Below are 19,121 nucleotides of genomic sequence, written 5' to 3'. Positions count from 1 at the left end.
GTTTTCTTTTTTTTTTTTCCCATAATGAGACTCCCATTCCGCCTTCCAAGCTTTCTCCCCACTTTTTTCATAAATGGATGAAGAACTCAGATTAAGAGTCCTTGTTGAAATTCTAAGACGCATCCATGGTTAGGGTAGTGTAGATGTGGTGAATCCTGCCAACCTCCAGGCCAGACAGCCCATTTTAACCCCTGGAAGGACCTCCCGATTCAGCCTTGAAGGACCAAGGTCTGTGTGCAACGAGTTTGGAGAGCCTGGCCTGGGGGTGGGCAGCTGGTACTCACAGGGGTCTCAGAAAAAGAGAGAAGGGCATTTTAAAGTGAAAATGGTAGGGACAGTTCCCTCTGTAAGGAACATGCGCAAAGAGGAGGTATGCATGGTAGTAACTGCTGTGGGTCTCTCTCTGGTCCATAGACTTCTGTTTTGTGGATTAAGGAGGAGGCCAGAAGCTCCCTTCCTCCCGTCAATAACTTTGAATATTTTTTGAGGTCAGCGGTCTTGGTGACCGTTTCAAAGCAGACTTCCATCCCCATCAGAAATCCCCATGAGTTAAAAGTACAGTAACGGCACTACAGCAGAACTTTTAACCAAAGTCTTGGCTTTAGGTTAAAAGATAATAATTTTGAAAAAGTAGCCCAAGCCACAACAAAATACGCTGAGCTTCTTTGTGTATTCAGACAGCTGCAGATAGAAATTGAAAATGTTTTTGGAACTTGCACTAAAGTAGTATTGCAGCCGGCTGGATTTGGGTCCTGACCGAAATTTCTTGGTAAACAAAAGGAAGCCTTCCGGTAGAGAGGGTATTCTTCTACCTGCCTTGCCCTTGGGGTTGCCTTGCCATGTCAGGTGCTTACCTGGGCCAAGCAGACCACACTTATTCAGACGCCTTGCCTTATGTGCACTTTGAGGGAGGAGATGATGTGTATATATGAGGAAATTAATATTTTTCCAAGTCTAAAGAACTATAAGCAAGAGAAGGAATAATGGATATATTTCTTGATGAAGAAATGATGTCTTAATATTTTTATTAATAGTCTGATGAAGGGCATGAAGTGTAGACTCTATTAGTTACTAGAAGATTCTAAACTTTAGAGCTTGAAGACAGTATTTTTTAAAGAAATAATCATGAGCACAGTTTATGATACTAGTAACTCCTATCATTCCTTATATTGTCATTAACTTTCAAAAACTTTATTAGCAGAAGATAACCATTTCTATAGAAAATGGTAAATAGGTTCCCAATGTGAACAGATCAAAGAGGGCTGCTCGGTTGGTCTGAGAGGTAGACTGGCCTCGGGGACATCCCCACCCTTTCTCCAGCCCTTTTCAAAACAAAGTTTAAAAACCGTTACCGCAAACAATGGAAGAGGTGGATAGTATAAATGGGCTGAAAGAGGTAGATCAAATTAGGGGTTATTGGATCTGTAATAGGTAATAATAGAAGTAAGCAACAAGAATAAGCTAAAAACCCTGTGAACCTGAAAAAGACTAACGTGAAGAAAAAGAGTTCCTTTGAAGTTGACAGAGCTGTTTAGGGACCTCTTAATAATAATTTCAGCCTTTAAAAATACTTGTGCCTTTCAGAAACAAATGGCAGTACATTCAGATTAACCCAAGGATAGGACCCCACGTATGTAAAATGTTAACACTTTAGAGAGGTGGGATCTGCTGCGGGGTGTGTTTGGATTTGGTTCCAGGTGTGGCTGCATTTGGTGACGGTTGAGGTTGGATTCGATGTCGGGTGAGGTTGGGCTTAGTGCAGGTGTGTCTGCATCTGGAGCTGTGAGGCGCTCTCGGTGTGGCTGAGTTATGGTGACGTCCCTTCCGTTGGAGACAGAGGGCCTCTGGGCTTAACCTTCTGAAGTAATCCCTGTTGATTCCACGTAGGTGTCGGACGACAGGTGCCACAGAAGCCTCCCAGAGGCACTGCTCGGGGGCCCCCCCAGTTAGTGCTTCCCCCACCCCCACCCTACCCTCCTCCTGACACAGACGTGGCAGAGCCTCTCGGCTTTCCTGGGGAAGGCGCTGTTTCCGAGGCCTCGGACCTGAGACCCACACGTACGTGCCTCTCGTTTCGTCTGTGTCGACGCCTCACCTCTCTGGTCTCTGGTGTCGGCGCTGGGTTTCCAGACTTTCCATTCTTGCCTGGGGATGTGTGTGCCTCTTCCCTGCAGCTTTACTCTCTCAACGCTCAACGCAGTGTGTCCAGCTAACAGTGAATGCACTCCGAATGCCAGGCAGGTGCCCGTGAAGAATGATCTAACCCATTAATCATTCATGTTGTGGTTAGACTTAAGCCAGAATTGCATCGTGTGGGTGGAGACAGCAGCTAGGAGCAAATAAACGTCCCTCACATTAGAACTGTCCTCGCAGTGCCCACAGGTGGCCCACTCAGCACAGCACAGCACAGCAACGATGCGATCGTATAGGCTATTGCTAAGCTCGCTCAGGCCAGCTGTGAATGCCAAGGCGGCTGTGCTCCAGAGCTGGGGGGACTTGATGGACTAGAATCTTTGAACCCTACAGCCAGTGGCCAAGCTCCCGCAGAAGGGGAGACTGAGGTACCAGAAGGGGAAACAGCTTAATTTGAGTCTAGCGACAGCCACAATTAAAGGCTCATTTTGTTTCTGTTTCTTGTCACACCCTGTCTGAGATCAGGCTTTCTTCGTTGTTTCCTGGGATTTCTTTTGGACTTTAATAAGCACCATGTATAGCATTCCCACCTCCAGTTGGATATTAGCTCTGTGTATTTCACTGTACACACACACACACGCACACACACACAGGACATCGAGCCTGGGTGCGTCCCTCCATCAGGATGCCTGAGCTGTGCTGGGCTATTGCCTTATAAAGCAGGTACCATCCAGGACTGCATTTTCCCGATGGTGAAACGTCTCTGTGCATTCAGCCCGAGGAACAGCTGGCGCCCACATGAGATATGCAGCCCTCTGGTTAGGAAGTCCATCCTTTTCCACCATTGAACCACTTGATCTTTTTCTGTCTTCTTTGGAAATGACAGCTAGCTCCCTGCCAGCTTCTGGGGAAAGAAGATAATCGTTGGATTACTTACCAACTTTCTCTAGGCAAAATAATCCTGATTCATTTGATCTTTTCACAAAGACTTCTTTTCCATCCTCAAAATCTGTTTGATCATCTTGACGTTGGACATGCTTCCGAATGCAAATGAAACTCGTAGGGGATTCAGAAATGGAGGTTTAGACAGATGAGTCGGAAAGATGACACCGAGGCTTAGACAGCTCTGGAGCTGTGTCATCTCTGAAGAGAGTGGATTTGAAGCCCCACAGGCCAAGGCCGTGAGCTTTGAGTGGCCGCTCCCGTGGTCCTCACCGGGGGTTGTCCCCCCTGGAGAGCCCGTGAGGGAGGAAGGACTGAGGGGAGAGGGTGGCCCTTGGCAGGGAGGAGAGGCCACAGCCCAGGAGCTCAGGGGGCCTAACAGGATGGGACAGCCAGGCCCACGGACTGCCCTACACTTGGCCTTATGTAAACCCTCAGACCCCAGCTTCCCCCGGGCCCCTGCCTGGGTTTGGGGGGACAGTGTGTGGCATCTGCTGGGGAGACCGAGGACAAGATTTAGCAGCTGCCTTTTTTTTTTGGCCGCGCTGCACGCCATGCGGGATCTTAGTTCCCCAACCAGGGACGGAACCCGCACCCCCTGCAGTGGAAGCTCAGAGTCCTAACCACTGGACTGCCAGGAAGGTCCTCAGCTTTTAAAGGCCTGCATCAGCCCGGAGAAGAAGAGCTTCCCCCTGGGTCTCTCCAGCGCTGAGGAAATACATCCCATCCCTGCCCTTGGGAGCCTTTCCAACAAAGGTCTGCGTAGAGAACGAACAAGCCTCAGACAGAACAGGAGGCTCCCTGCCTTCTTGCCTGGAGGCTCCCGTCTCCTCCTGTCCCGGGACAATTCTCTCCATGTCTTCCTCTCCCCACGTGCATGTCCGAGGACCTTCCCCTGCCCTGGACATAACTCACCTGCCCTCCTTCCCTCTCATCCCCTCTCACACGCCCACAGGAACACCGGGAAGAGAGCACAGAAGCACAGGGGGAACAGAGCGGGGCCCCGTGAGTGTTAGGACCGCGGAGAGCCTGGCCCGGGCATAGCAGGACCCCTCCTGTCCCCTAGCCCTGTCCTCCTGACCACGTGTGCCCCGGGGGTTAACGCATCCAGCTTGGAGCTTTTATTTAGCAGGACTGTCCCGGGTATTGTTTACAGCAGGAAAAACTAGGATCTCCTGCCCAGCCAGGCAGAAAGCAGTTCACCTGCTTTGATTCAGGTCTTTAAAAAAGTGAGGGAAAACGACTCCTTTGTTGTCGTCTGTTTCATTTCTTACACCATGTTGAGATCTGGGTACTGCTCTCCCTTGTCTCTGGGGAGCTATGGACTGTCGGCATGTAGAGTGCCGGCTGTGATTTCCGCCCCTTGTGGGTGTGTGCATCTCACCTGCATGCCCATCGAACTTGCATCTGTTTGTAGCCATGGGAGCTCAGCAGGCACTTTCATCTGCCAGCCGTAAGCTCTTGTGTGTCTCCCCGTGTGTTCAGCCGGAGTTAGACCTGTGTTCTCTGTCTAAGAAACGATGTGTTAGTGGTGGAAATCAGACCTGAGTCCCTGGAGGCCGGGCGAGTTCTCGCTCCACCCTCACTGGGGAGACGCTGAGCCAGAAGCAGCTGCATCACTGGCCCCTGGTCTCACTGCGGAATGCGTCCGGCAGGAATCGACATTATGGCGTCTTTGACCTTCAGCCTCTGCCTGCCCCAGCCCGAACGTTCCTCCCACTATGCCAGAGACTGCCACTGGGCACCTTTGGCTGTGCACCTTCTTTGTGATTTGTACCACAGGTGGCATGTCCCACTTAGGTTACTACAAAGAGGTAAGATACATTGTCTTGAAAACCAGTCAGCACAGCCAAAGATAAGATGGAAAGACTTAGGTAGCAGTGAATTAATAGTAACTGGATTTGTACGCAGATGTGAGAAGGTGGCAAAGAAGACATGAAACAGGTCCTCATACCACACCTCCTATTTTGATCTCTCCCATTCCAGAACCTTCTGTTCCAGCCATCCCCCTGTCCCTGAGCCTTGCCTCTGCAGAATCTTGGTTCCCATCCTGGTGGCTCTGCTGGTGTTCCCGTTATGGCTTCCAACCCTCCTTTCTGTCCCCGGCCTTCTGCCAGCTGACCTGGGCACCAGGTGGGCCCCAAGCCCTGACCCAAGGACAAGTCATCTTTCCTATTTTTATGCTTTAAGTGTTAGCAGCGCTTGACCCGTGGCCATTAAGACCATGTTGACCTGGAACAGAAGCAAACAGGAGGAGACTTGTGTTCCAGGTCAGTGCCACATCTATCTGCATCTCCTGAGCTCTTTTTGAACCAATGTACAGTTTGTAGTCGGAAGAGGTAGAATGACCATCCCCTCGTGCATCTGTTCAGCTCCAAGAGGCCACCTTCCACAGCCAGCCCTTGCGCCAGATCTGGGGGGACCCAGCCTGGATGTCAGATTGATGTGATCTCCACATTCTCTTGCACAGTCAGGGGCGGGGGTCTCTGTGCTCACCCTGCTCCAGCCTAGGAGCCCTTTGGTCTTTGGCATGGCTACCCCTCCCTCCTGTTGTCCTCTAGGTGTTCCTCCACTTCTCACCGTACTCGTTGCACAGGCCTGTGTGTGCTACCCCACTAGTTGAAGCTACTCAGAGGCTGTACCGGTCTTAAAGGGCATCCAGCGCCGGCACTGTGGTCTGTCTATAGGATGTTCCCATGGTGTCAGCACTGCATCGGAGACCTTGGCAGTTACACCTTTAGCATCCCAGCCCGGGCTTCCATTCCTCAGTTGTCTCCTGGTCGGGTCTGTCTGTCAAGACGCCCTGTGGTACCCTGGCTCCCGATGACCCCCACCTCCTGTGTTCACCCTCTTATGTAGCCCTCGCCTTGAACATAGACTCGTGTCTAATGAGTAGAATGTGGCAGCAGGAGTGGAAGTCACTTGTCACCTCTGAGACTAGGTGGAAACAGTCTGTGGGTTCCATCTGGAGCCTCTCACCTGCTCACCCCGAGGAAAGCCAGCTGCCGGGCTGAGATCTGCTCTAGGGAGAGTCCACGAGGCAAGGACCGAGGGAGTCTCCAGCCAGCAGCCCTCAGTCCACTGACCATGAGAGCTGAGTCCTGCCATGGCCACTGAGTGACACTGGAAGCAAAGCTTCCCCAGTAGAGCCTGCAGGTGAGACCGCAGCTCTGGTCCACACGATTGCACACAGCTGAGCCATCCCAGATTCCAGACCCACACAGACTATGAGATAAATCCTTATGCTTTGAAGCCTCTAAGTTTTGAGGTCATTTGATCTGTAGCAATAGATAATCAATACAGGTTGCAAAACTCCCTTCTCAAACCTACTCAAACAGTTAGGGAATCTCTTATCTCATTAGGAATCCCGGTGGGACAGACTTCAGTGCTGAATCTGAGGCCTCGAGTTGCCATCAAGGCTTTCCCTAGATCATCTTTGGGGTTGGCTTCCTCCTCCGGCTGGTACCCCGGGCGCCATGGCTGTTCCCTGCATCCCATCCAGGCACCGGAAGTCTCGGGGAGGAAGAGAGACCATCTTTTCTAATAGTTTCATAGGAAAAGGGAACCTTTCCCAGAAACGCCCAGCTGCAGAGTTCCTCTCGTGTCTCATGGACCAGGGTTGGGTCTGGGGCTGACCCAGTCCCTGGGTGAGGATGGAATCCCCGGAGGTGAGTCAGGTGCATCCTGACAGCTGGGGTGGGGTCAGCTTTCCCTGCGATTGTGGGAGTAGCTGGTCAGTACAGGAACTCTGCTCGCTGGGGAACGTGGAGTACGCACACTGCATCAACAGCCAGCAGTGTTCACCACACACGGGCTGTAGCCTGAGGTTTCCTTCCTGTGTCTGGAGAACATAAGATGCGTCGTGAGCAAGTGCAGAGGGACGACTGGGTGCCGGCAGTGACTCAAAGCAGTGTGACCACACACCTGAAAGTCAGAAATCACCAGGGCACCGTCCTCCTTCGGGGACAGTTTCAGTTCAGGCCTGGCCCCCACCTACATTTCCCATTTCCTGCTTTGACAAACCAAAGGAGCTACTAGAAATGCTCCTGACATTAGGAGGTGCTCACTTAGAGCCCAGAGACTAAAGGGTTTGGTTTCTTGATCATCTTAGTAGCCAAGAGGATAACAGAATAGGGTTAGTGAAGTTGGGTGTTCAACCAATCAATCTTTGGAATCCTGTATCTCATTTAAAATCACTTTCTGCTCTAAGAAGCATCATTTTCTCTCTTCCAAGGTGAGCTTAGCTTAGGATAAACAAAATGCAGCCTCTTCAGAGTTGGCTAGGGCAAGTGTGAAGCTGGGTGGACTTGGCCTCTGCATCGCCTGGTGCAGGACTGAGGTCCCTTGGCCTGGTCCAGGCTGTCACTCTCTCCCTGGCAGCCATGGCCAGCCCAGCCTGTGGAGTCTGAGGTGGTGAATGCTTGGTGCACACGTGGGAGAAGAACGGTTAGGCTGGGTGATGTCTCAGCCTCATGGCACAAAGGTCACCGTGAATGAGGCTTTGGTGATGTGTTTGAGCTTCTGTTGCATAATTGTAACAACAGTAAATAGTAATTCCTTGGCCTATGCTCTTCAATCTTTTTGTTTCTTATTAATAAGCTTTCACATTAACTTTTAGATATCTAATCAAGTACACAGGTGCATGTCTAAACCAGTATAATTGTGCCTGTGGATTTCCCCCCATAACTTTCTAACCAGCTCGCTCTCTGATTTCAGTCTTAGTTGAACCTTCGTTGTGAATCATGATGGTAGAGTCTATCCCATTAGTTGCACTGAATTGTTTGTTTACAAGATTTGCAGTACTAGTTATGATTAAGTTGTTAACAAGTTATTAGCTACTTATTTTAATGACAAGACCCTGGGGATTTTAAAACACAATGCACAGAGAGCTCCTCAATTTGTCTTATATTTTTTAAATTAAACTGTCCAGTGACTGTCGTTTTCTTATACATTTTCCTACACCAGGCTTGAGGAAATCAGCCTTCCCTTGGGTATACTTTTCTAAGGTAATTGGCAAAGGATTTTAAAGGCAGGGAGGGAAAAAGGGCCATTGTCTCCTGTTCTAAATGACATGTAAGGTTAAAGCACCACTGTGACAACCATTGCGATGTTTCTAGCTGATTGGTTTTCAATTTGTGAACAAGTGTCCCATTCTAAAGAACTTTAAGGAAGTTCTAAATTAGGGGAATAAAATGAGAGAAATAAACTATCCATTCGCAATTAGAAGATAGTAATTTCCTCAATATAAAATTAATAATAATAACAATAATTGGCATTTTAGGCAGTGTGACTCAGCAGAAGATCTGAAAATCTAGAAATATTTGGGGCCCAGCTCTGTGGTTTACTGGCAAAATGGCTATAATCAGATCCCCACACTCCCAGACGAGAGCCTCACTAATGGCTGTGCCGCGTGGCATGCGGGATCTCAGTTCCCCGACCATGAGCTGGCCTGAGCGGAGAGCTTAGAGAGGACAGGACAGGAGCTTCACTGATGCTCCTTATATTGGGACCAATAGTCTTTCAAGTGACCTAACATCTTACTTTACAACTGGAACCAACACTTGGCCCCTTTCCAAACAAAGTAGTTAATCCTGACGCTTGTGACACAAACACAGTTCTGGGAGTCTCGTTTGTCATGGAAGCACCCTTGCAACCCTAAGGTGTGTGGACTTCAGAGCAAGGCCAGGGAAGCACTCTCGCCTTGCCTTGGGTTTACTCGCCGCTTTCCTTCTGTGGCGAGAGAACCAGCCACGCAGCTGCTCCTGCTGCCATGGGAAAGGGCACGGTATCCAGCAAAACAGGAACTGGGTGGTGAGCAAATGGCCCGTCTCATAAAAGGAAGGAAGTCGGTGACTATGGGAGCAGAGTCTGTCCCTGCTCAGAATACATTTTGAAAATGGACTGAATTGTTAGCCTGTTATTATGGTACCTTGAAAAACCATTAAATCTACCCGATATGAACTAAAGAGTGAATACTACTTAGAAGCAAAGCAATGAGAATCATGATAGAGTTATGTACAGTATTTTTAAAAACGCTATGAACACATTTCCTTTTGCTAATGACCTTTTAGCCCTTTATTTACAAGCTACCATGTCCCTGACTTGAGAGAGAATTGAAGAACTTAGTGACAACTCAGGGAGCAGGTATGCACTGGACCTGGCTCACACCAGCTGGTGAGAGCAGGTTGTTGAACTTTTAGGAATTTTGCAAGCCAATTGCTAAGGAGAACCATTATTAAAAAGTAAAGTATGTAAGCTTACAATTAAATAATGTTAAAAACAGAGGTAACATCTTAAAAACTCACCACTTTCTAATTATTTTGCTACATTTTACTATTTCTGTGTTCTTGAGGTTATGTACTTTGAATCAATATGATTGAATAATATGCAACAGTGAAAATGCCATATAACAGCACACCACTGCACACCTCTTCCCAGCACCACATTCACTGACTGATGAGGTCTGGAAATCAACCAAGGAAGGAGCATTTACACCATGGACATTGGCAAAGGCTATACAAATCAGGGCTGGATTTATTGTGTGCTCATTGCCCAGGTGTAGGATGTAACATTGGGAAATGTTAATAATGCAGATTAATTATAAAAGCATATTATCAACAGCCAATGCATTGTGAAAAGCACCACCCTACCCCATCCCGCCAAAGTTGAAGAATGGTTCTTCCATTTTCCAAAAACCACTATTCAGTTCAACAAGGTCATTCATGTGATTGACAAAGAAGCCAAATTCCAACATCTGTCTTCATGGTTTCATGTTCATCTAACTGCTTAACATAAAGTGATCAATCCACATTTGTGTCAAAAAGACACGTGTTTGTCAATGGTAATAATAGGCTGACTACAGATAAAATAATTTGACAAAAATTAATAAAAGGATTCTGTGAGAATCAATTGGCCATATAGAATTTACAACAAAGACTATTGTATATTTTATTATTACTTGTAAATTTTGTGCTACCCATCCTTTGTATCAGTAAAACTTTATCTGTCTGTTTATCCCTTTTACTTTTTCCAGAGAGCTGGTGACTAACCATTTACCAGCCTCCCACTGCAAAGGAATAACATATAAATAGGAATGCTGAAAGGGAGTAAAATTATTTAGTTAAGAAAACAGATGGCGATATTTTTTTTTATTTTCCTAATTCACTGCTCAAGCTGTGAGTTGACACAAATAATCAAACAGGTTTCTGTGTCTCTGAGAGTTTTAATTTGCAGGCTAAGTTCAGGTTTGGCGTAAGAACCAACTTTTTAACATCAAGAGTTATAAGAACTTCTTTCTGGGTTCACATGTATTTCAGTTCTTCCTGGAAGTAAGGAATGGACAGCTTGATTTTTCAAGAATGGTTTGAGATTCTTAATAAATATCATTGTTTTATTTTATTAGTTAAAAAGTGAATAGGGATTATAAACCCATCATTTCTTTACCGACAGTAGTCTTCTAACCTGTTGTCGTAAGGATTTTTATGAGATAAATAAATTTCTATGCATTTAGGCATGGCTGTCTTTTGTTTTAATCCCTAACCCTCCAGGCCTTCAGGGCCTCAAGATACTCCAGGCAATCGATGGCCCTTCATCAGAGGGTCCATCTCTCACTGCGGAAAAGAGCAAAACCCAGGAGAGGTTTGCTCCTTGAAAACAATGGTCAACATGCATATGCAGTTGACGCCTGTCTCCAACTCAGTAAGTCAGTCAGTATGTTCTGAGTTTATGCTTGAGCCCTGCTTAGTATCCACATTGTCGAGGCTGGATTGATTGATCTGCTGCTGAGGGCATTGGGAAGCAATGTTATCTGTTTTTTCCCTAGAGCTCTGAAAGCAACTTAGACTTCTTTCCAGGAGCTTTCCTACCAGCTGGTCACTGTCTCTGCCTGCAAGGACCTTAAGGTTTTGTATCAAATCCATATCATTTTATTAGAAAACCTCCAAGACAACAGTGAGTGCCGTGATGCTGATGATATAACTCTCCCAAGGACAGAATTGTGTATGTTGGATCAACAGGCCCTTTGAATAACTGACATAGTCAAAGACTGAAAGGAAGTGGTAGATACAAATGAACTTACATACAAAACAGAAACAGACCCACAGACAGAGAAAACAGAGGGGAGGGCGGGGAGGGATAAATTAGGAGTTTGAGATTAACATATACACACTACTATATATAAAATAGGTAAACAACAGGAACATACTGTATAGCACAGGGAACTCCACTCAGTATTTTGTAATAACCTATAAGAGAAAAGAATCTGAAAAAGAACATATATATATATATATATATACACACACACACACACACACACACGTATATATATCTCAACCACTTTGCTGTACACCTGAAACTGACACAGCATTGTAAATCAACTATACTTCAATTAAAAACAATAAATTAAATTTTTTTTTTTTGGTGGTATGCGGGCCTCTCACTGTTGTGGCCTCTCCCGTTGCAGAGCACAGGCTCCGGACGCGCAGGTTCAGCGGCCGTGGCCCACGGGCCCAGCTGCTCCGCCGCACGTGGGATCTTCCCGGACCGGGGCACGAACCCGCATCCCCCGCATCGGCAGGCGGACTCTCAACCACTGCGCCACCAGGGAAGCCCAATAAATTAAATTTTAAAAAAAAGAAAGGAAGTGGAGGAAACATTAGTAATATGATGATTTGGCCGACACCTCACTCTCTGTGCAGTGCTGAATCCCCAGGGCCTTGATGATGATGAGAAGGGTGACATTTATTCTGCCAGAGTTTGCGTTCATGTTTTACTGTTTATTTTCCCCCCCGCAGTTTATTGCTGTGCATCATTCCCTACCCATGCCAAGCGCTTCTGACGGACGGCCCCTTCCTGGAGCTCCGTACCTCTGACTTTTCCCTGTGCCTCTGCTGTCCTGACTCTGATTCTCCTGTTGATCTTCCATCTGTCAGCATAAAAGAGCTCACTTGTACACCCGCAACTTACTTTCTTTAGAATTTACATATAAATGCATAAGCAACAGAGATTTGTCTGACCGAGGTTCACATTTCCTTGTAGGAGGTAAAGACTTCTATATGTAAATTCTAGGTTGATTTATATTGACCTATCTGAAATTCCCCTTTCATTGATACGTGGATATGTTTTTATTAAGAACCTTGCTTTATTTGAATTCATTATTAATTCATATTTTTCTTGTTTGATAGTCGGCTACATAATTTCTTCTCCATTTTCCTTTCAACTAGATGGTATCCATAAATTGACCAGCAAGGGCAATGTGGATAGAACTGAAATAGTCTATCTTCCTGGTAAAACTAAGTGCCTAAGCCCAGGAACTATGAATATAACCTGTAGGGACCCACCACTCCTGATCTATAGGTATCCATTCGGGATGTGTAGGATATAACATTTTTGTAGATGTTTTCCAGGTTTTCCTATTACTGTGTCCCCTGCCATTTAGAGAGTTTATGAGAAGAAAACAGAGGAAGAGGAATATGTGTCTCGCTTTGTTGATTCACCAAACACGGGGTACTTGCTTGATGCTTTGGGGGCTGTTAGAGTGAGTAGCACATGACCTCTGCCCATGGCTTCTACTTACCATGACTCGCTGGAGAAAAGAAGTAGCGATGGGTCCACTTGATAAATGCTAGTCCGGAGGTTTGTACGAGTGGAACATATGCCCGAGGGTGTAGCTACCATGTCCACGTAGGGGTGTTGCCTGCTCTTCCTAGATACTAAGGTCCTTCTCCCATCTTGAGAAAACCGACGCAGTCACTGAGAACTGCTCACCGCAGCAGTCCTAAGACAGAGCAGGTGAAAATACTCATGTGAAGACTCACGGCTTAGGGAAAAAAGACTTGCTTGCTTTGATAAATTTTTATTACTGTGCAAAGCTACATTTGAATTGGAGAAGCTTATCATGTTTCTCTCCAAAAGGTTTTTTAAATGTTGTTGCTCAAAGTGAGAAAAAAAAAGAGTGTTTTTTACTTGTATGACTGTTGTCTGCTTGATCACAATGAGAAGGGTAGCAATAACTGATGTAGGAAATATCACAGCTGATAGTGGTATTACTAGTAAATATAAGCTAGAACTTCTAGAAATATATAGGTAGAGCTGCGTATAACCAATCTAGTGCCATGTGTTGGTGAAAAAAACAGAAATTACTCAGGAGGAATCATAGAACAAGTTAGAAAGTGCTTTTCTTTTGCATTGAAATAAAGAACTTTTGTCTGATAAGTAGCAGTCATTTGACCTTAAATCATTAAGTGGGGAAAGTCTAAACAAGAAAAGGTAATGTTTACCTAAATGTTGGGGAAAGCATCAGGATTTATGGCCCAGACATTAAAGATTGTAGAAGATTGTATATAATTACAGCAAGAAGCATTTGTGTAAGAAGTAGCTATTACGCTGAAGAAAGATGGCGGTAGGAAGTCTTAAGGCAAAAAGTTAGGAGAAGAACAGGAGAAAATGATATTGTTCATTGAATTATTGATTGAGGGACAGAAAATGTAATACAAAAAATGTATCAAACTATGAAAAACAGAGGACACAGGTGTTGGGGGTGGGAAGGAACAAACTCAGTGGAGATCGACCGAATTATGTGACAAATGGAATGTGACCAGGGCACCCCTGACATCCTGGATCACGAAGTTAGCCAAAGACACAGATTTTTTTTTTTTTTTTGCGGTACGCGGGCCTCTCACTGTTGTGGCCTCTCCCGTTGCGGAGCACAGGCTCCGGACGCACAGGCTCAGTGGCCATGGCTCACAGACCCAGCCGCTCCATGGCACGTGGGATCCTCCCGGACCAGGGCACGAACCCGTGTCCCCTGCATCGGCAGGCGGACTCTCAACCACCGCGCCACCAGGGAAGCCCCAAAGACACAGATTTCTGACAACACCTTAGGGTTCTCTATCACCAAGGTGGTCTCTCACACAGCTGGGTAAGATTCAGGACAATTCGATAAACAAGTTTTAGAGATCTACGTGTGTCATGACACCGTGCTTACCCAGCATCAGAATCTTCTAGGAACCGTACAAAATAATTTGCTTAAATATTTTTTTCTCGAGGCACTTGCATTTCTGAGAGGTTTCCATTTCTGGCTCAGCCCAGAATCCATCCCTCTTTGTGGGTCATCTCTTCTCCTTTTAAGCCAATAGGAGAACCGTCTGTTTCTTGTCTCCATAATGTTACACATACTGTCAAGAGTCGAACTAAAAGAAAAACAGATTTGTGAGCGTTCACATTTTCTAGCCAGAGGGACACAAATCAAGCAGCCCTAGTGACTGACGAGCTTTGACTAGCCATGCAGGTTCTCAGGGACGCCCTCAGGGGGCACCAGCCCTATAACAAGTGCCAAGGCACACAGAAATTATATTATTTTTCAACAGCCATTGGCTTAAACTCTTCCATTTCCACCGTAGAGACAGTGTCAGCAGTGGGCAGTGGGACACGCTGTAATTTCTAAACTGCATTAGATGAGAATGTTTGCCATCTCACTTCACCGGTACTTTTGACCTTTTCCTGTGAAAATTCGGAGATTATTTTGTGGTGAATAAATACTCCTAGTACTACAGATGAAAGAATTTGGAGACTCTTACTCCAGTTTCCTCACTGGTATTGTATTTTCTCACCCATTATAACCAACCACGCATTACATCTGTGTTTGCAATGCTTATCAACTGCTAATTTTCAGTTTCCATGTTAATTTGGTCCATCATATGACACTGTTTGTTCACAACTCTCATAATTCATGTAGTCTGATGCAAAACATGTCCATATGCAGACTGACATTTTCCACGGCAAAACAAACTTTTCTGTAACAGAGATAGGATTACATCTTCCAAATATTATGCGGGGAGTAAGAGCCCCTCCACACACGTATTGAAGGCACGACCGATTGTCTAGGAATTAATCCACTCACAGAGTACTTACTTCTTCTCTCCCCTCTGAATTGTGCGTGTGCATGCGAGCACACGTGTGTGTTTTTAACTATTTCATCCTCAAACCCAAGGAATGTAGAGCAGGAGAAAAACTCAAAATAGTTTTGCTGCTTATTAGTTGCCATGGTAAAGCAACAAGAAGCAAACTTCAAACACTGGTGAAAATGAAAGTCCAAGTGTGAAATGAAATGAGACTTGGAGTTATCTGCGGGCTGAGTTCCCATGCTTTACTTGTCACCGATAGCAACACAGAACACTTCTGTCAAAAACTCTTCACAGGAAACTGTGAGATTAAATTTATCATCACTTTCTGTGTTTATTCTGCCCTTAAATGCTTTATGTAATCCACCTTCTTAAGAGAATAATAAACTTTTTGTTACTATGAGCAGAGCTGTGTAAAGCTCGGAAGGTTGTGTCTGCCTCCAGCAAAGAAAACATGTTCTTCAGTAAAGAAAAAACAGTACAGTTAAAACAAAACCAAAGAGGTGAGAACTGTTGAGAGTATTTAGGCTGGCTACATTGTTTCCGGGGTGATAAATCTACCCTCCGGTTTTCAGGGAGGAAAATGAGGTGGAAAGTGACCAAACGTGTAACCTAAATCAGAACACAACAGCCAGTGTATCTCATATGTTTTTCTTTGGTGTGTGAGGAACTAGGGTTAAAGAGAAAATAGATCCTCATATCTTTCGTATGAATAAGACGTGGTAATGAGGAATATAAAGACTTCCTAATAGCACAAATCCTAAGCCAGATGGCAGATGGCCATGTCTGGCCCACAGATGTGTCCTCGTTGCCAGGTAAAGTTGCCAATATTAAGTCATATTGGCCTTGAAATTCTGTCTCCTCTGGAATGTGTAAGAACGCTCATGCCTTCGGGGCCCGGAACTCAATGGGCACCATGCCCCCCACCATCTCCATGGCCCAGCCGGGAATTCCTTTGCTATGGTTATTCTTGAGCTATGGTTTTTCCAGTCAGAGGATGGAGGGGAAAGTGATGAAGTCTTGCCATCAGGCTCCTGACCGGAGTGGACAAAAGTGGGAAAATGAAGTCTAAACCTATAGGGCTGCAGTCTCAATGAAAGGGGGTTAAAGTTCAGTTCTGGTTGGAAGTAGGGAGTATTCGCACCTCTGGCTGGTTTCTCTCATGGACGTTTCTGCCTAATCCTTGGAGCCTTTGATGTACGACCTCTCTCTCAATCTTTTCTTCCCACCCCCCAGTGGCAGGCACACCCCAAATCTGCACCCACAGAGGGGTTACTGACAGAGCCAGGAAGGGGATGCCCAGGGTAGGGGGGATCTGCCTTTCCACCCCCGTCCCATCACAGCTGTCACACAAGTAAGGTAGAGTGTGACCCTGCTGAAGGCAGCATGTGCCAAGCCTGAACATCCACTCCCTGGACAAATGGCCTGCATTAGGGCCCTGGGGCTTGAGGACAGAAATAGTGTACGTGAAGATGGAGTTCATGAAGTCCCATGAATATCAAATAATAGCAAATGGTTTTAAATTGAGATTTTTCTTATCTAGTAGTGGATTGTAAGTTTCCTTTTACTATTGCAAGTTGAAATATGGGAATCAAATTGATGGGAATTAGCAGTTTTTATCTTTTAAGCGTATTACTGATGTATAATTGGCACACAAAAGCCCTACATGTGTGTAAAGAAAGTATATCCTTCAATAAGTGTTGACACTTGTACATACCCATGAAACCATCACCACACCATCAAGATAGTAAACATATATAGCACCTTCAAAGGTTTCCTCATCTCTCTGTAATCATTTTTAGCATGTGTGTGTGTGTGTGTATGAACACATGAAACATTATACATGTAGCTATATAGGTTACCTTACGACAGTACTATAAATCTAATGGGGAAAGCTAGAAAAACAATTTTTAATAACCAAAATTCTAAATTAATTGAGAAGTAAAGCTCTGTTGCAACTAATTAGGAAAGTGTTAGACGTGATGACTGTAATGATAAAGTTGAACGTTGGTCTGCGGGGAGGGAAAACCAGTCACAACATTTTCAGCCAGAGCAGTACCTTGGACGCAGTATCGGTGAAACGCAACCACGCACGTGCTTCTGCACACACGGGCCATGGAGCCATCTCTCCTCTATCCAGGTTTTCAAGAGGAAAGGAAAGATTGTTCTCCATGGCATCATTTTCTCCTGCCAAAGAGGCGTGAGCGGGTGCAGAAAGCTGAGTTTGCTGAAAAGTTCACTGAAAGGAGGTCAGCCGCATCCTCCGCTCTCACCAACTCCAGACCTGCTGGTCCAGGCAGGACCCTGGCTGCCACCTGGAGGGTGGGGTTGGGGTGCCAGGACAGCACACTGGGCTCCTCTGCAGGGGCAGCGCCCTCTCCCCGCCCCTCCCAGCTGCCCCATCTAGCAGCTGAAGAGGCGGCTTATTAACAGGGCTGGAAGTGCCTGGATAAACCGTCTCTCCCCACTGCCCACTCCTTTCAAACGCCAGGAAACCCTGATTATCCCACTGATGGCCCATCTCAAGGAGAATTTTTCTGTACAAAAGTACAGAAAATAAACATCTGGGCTTTGAGTTTATGCCAATATTATGTTGCAGCTGGTCACACAAATAGCTGGCTCGAGCGACTGCATTCCTAGGGTCGAGCCCCCTCTGTTTACAAAGAAGGGAAAGTGAGGCCAGAAAAGTAGAGTGCCTTTTGTCTAAGGCCACACAGCTAGAGAGGGCTGTGCTCAGATGGGCAGACTCCCCATCCACTGTTGCTGGTGTAACCAGGGATCTAAAAAGGAAAGCAGGTGCAGTATGGGTGTGGGTGTGTGTGTGTGTGTGTGTGTGTGTGTGTGTGACTCTATCTATATATTAATGCATCTCCATATCAGTGTATCTGTATCTGTATCTCTGTCGATCTGTCTGGCATCTGTAGGTCTGAGGTCAGACAGTTTGCAGTGACAGTCACTGCCTTGCAGGTCAGTCCACACTCACACAACATGTTCCTGACCCTGGTGCCTGGCCCCTCGGCACACTCTGGCAGGGCTGTGAACCTGACCATTAGCCCTCCCAGAAATGATTGTCAGGCCCCCTCTTCAGCGCCTAACTGAGCACACGGTTAAGGGGAACCTGCTCAATCTGTCGTTAAAATTCGCGGTCATCCCATGTGGGTGACACAGCTCGGGTGAGCGGCAGCCCCCTCCTCTCCTGCTCTCACGTTGGTGCCCGTCTGGCTGCAGAGCAGGCTGGCTCCACCCAGGGGTGCGGATGCAGGGAGGGTCACCCATGCAGGGGGCTCAGTCTCCACTAATCCCCCACGAAGGAGGGGACAGGCTGAACAACCCCCTGCACGGTCTGTGGATGAACGCTTTTGCCACTCGGTGAGGTCAGTGCTGTTGCTACCATCCTCATTTTATGACAAGAAAACCAAGGCACAGAAAGGAGATGTTTTTCTGAGGCCAAAGGCAGGAGCGAGTTAACATTAAGGCAGGACTTGAAGCCTGGTGGTCAGGGCCGCACATCCACAAAGGCCAGCAGGACCTGCTGTTTGCCCTGGGGTGGGCTTCTCTCTTTCTAGAAGCCCACCCCAAAGGGCCAACGGCTGTGAGCTGAGCCATTCGATAAAACCTCAGCTGTGAGCCTGAGTGACGCTGCACAAAACCCAGGAGATTGGAGGGCAGAGTACATGGTAGGCTCGTGTTGACGGCTCCGGGCCCAGAGACAGCCCTGGAGGCGCCATTGCTTCAGTGCTTTCCTCCCCGGGAAGGTGCTCTGGCCTATCATTCCACTCAGGCTGCACCACCAGCCCCTGTAGTCCCCGGGGCCTAAATGCATACGAGGCAGTTATTTCTCACCGTCCTGGAGGCTGGATGTCTCAGATCAAGGTGGCGGCAGGGCTGGCTCCCCGTGAGGCCTCGCTCCTCGGCTTGCAGAAGGCCGCCTGCCCACTCAGTCCTCACCTGGTCTCCTCTGTGTGCACCCATCCTGGCGTCTCTTCCTCTTCCTAGAGGGACACCCGACACATTGGATTGAGACCCATCCTGACGGCCTCATTTTAATTTAATCATTATTTAAGACTTTATCCAAATTCAGCCACATTCTGAGGTATGGGGGGGGTCAGGACTTCAACATATGAATTTGGGGGTCACCACTCAGCC

General features: G+C 46.7%; 1 protein-coding gene across 2 annotated transcripts in view; it reads left to right on the top strand.

Moving 5' to 3' along the window:
* Positions 1–19,121, top strand: part of COBL (cordon-bleu WH2 repeat protein) — a 259,101-nt gene that overhangs the window by 195,700 nt on the left and 44,280 nt on the right. For both annotated transcript variants that reach the window (XM_082846931.1, XM_082846930.1), the window contains one exon: positions 1,888–2,058. In XM_082846931.1, the coding sequence (XP_082703057.1) occupies positions 1,888–2,058 (171 nt within the window). The remainder of the gene's footprint in view (positions 1–1,887; positions 2,059–19,121) is intronic.

Source organism: Leucopleurus acutus (assembly GCF_964270905.1).
Source record: "Leucopleurus acutus genome assembly, chromosome: 9".
Taxonomy (NCBI): Eukaryota; Metazoa; Chordata; class Mammalia; order Artiodactyla; family Delphinidae; genus Leucopleurus; species Leucopleurus acutus.
This window is presented reverse-complemented; position numbering and strand designations above follow the sequence as displayed.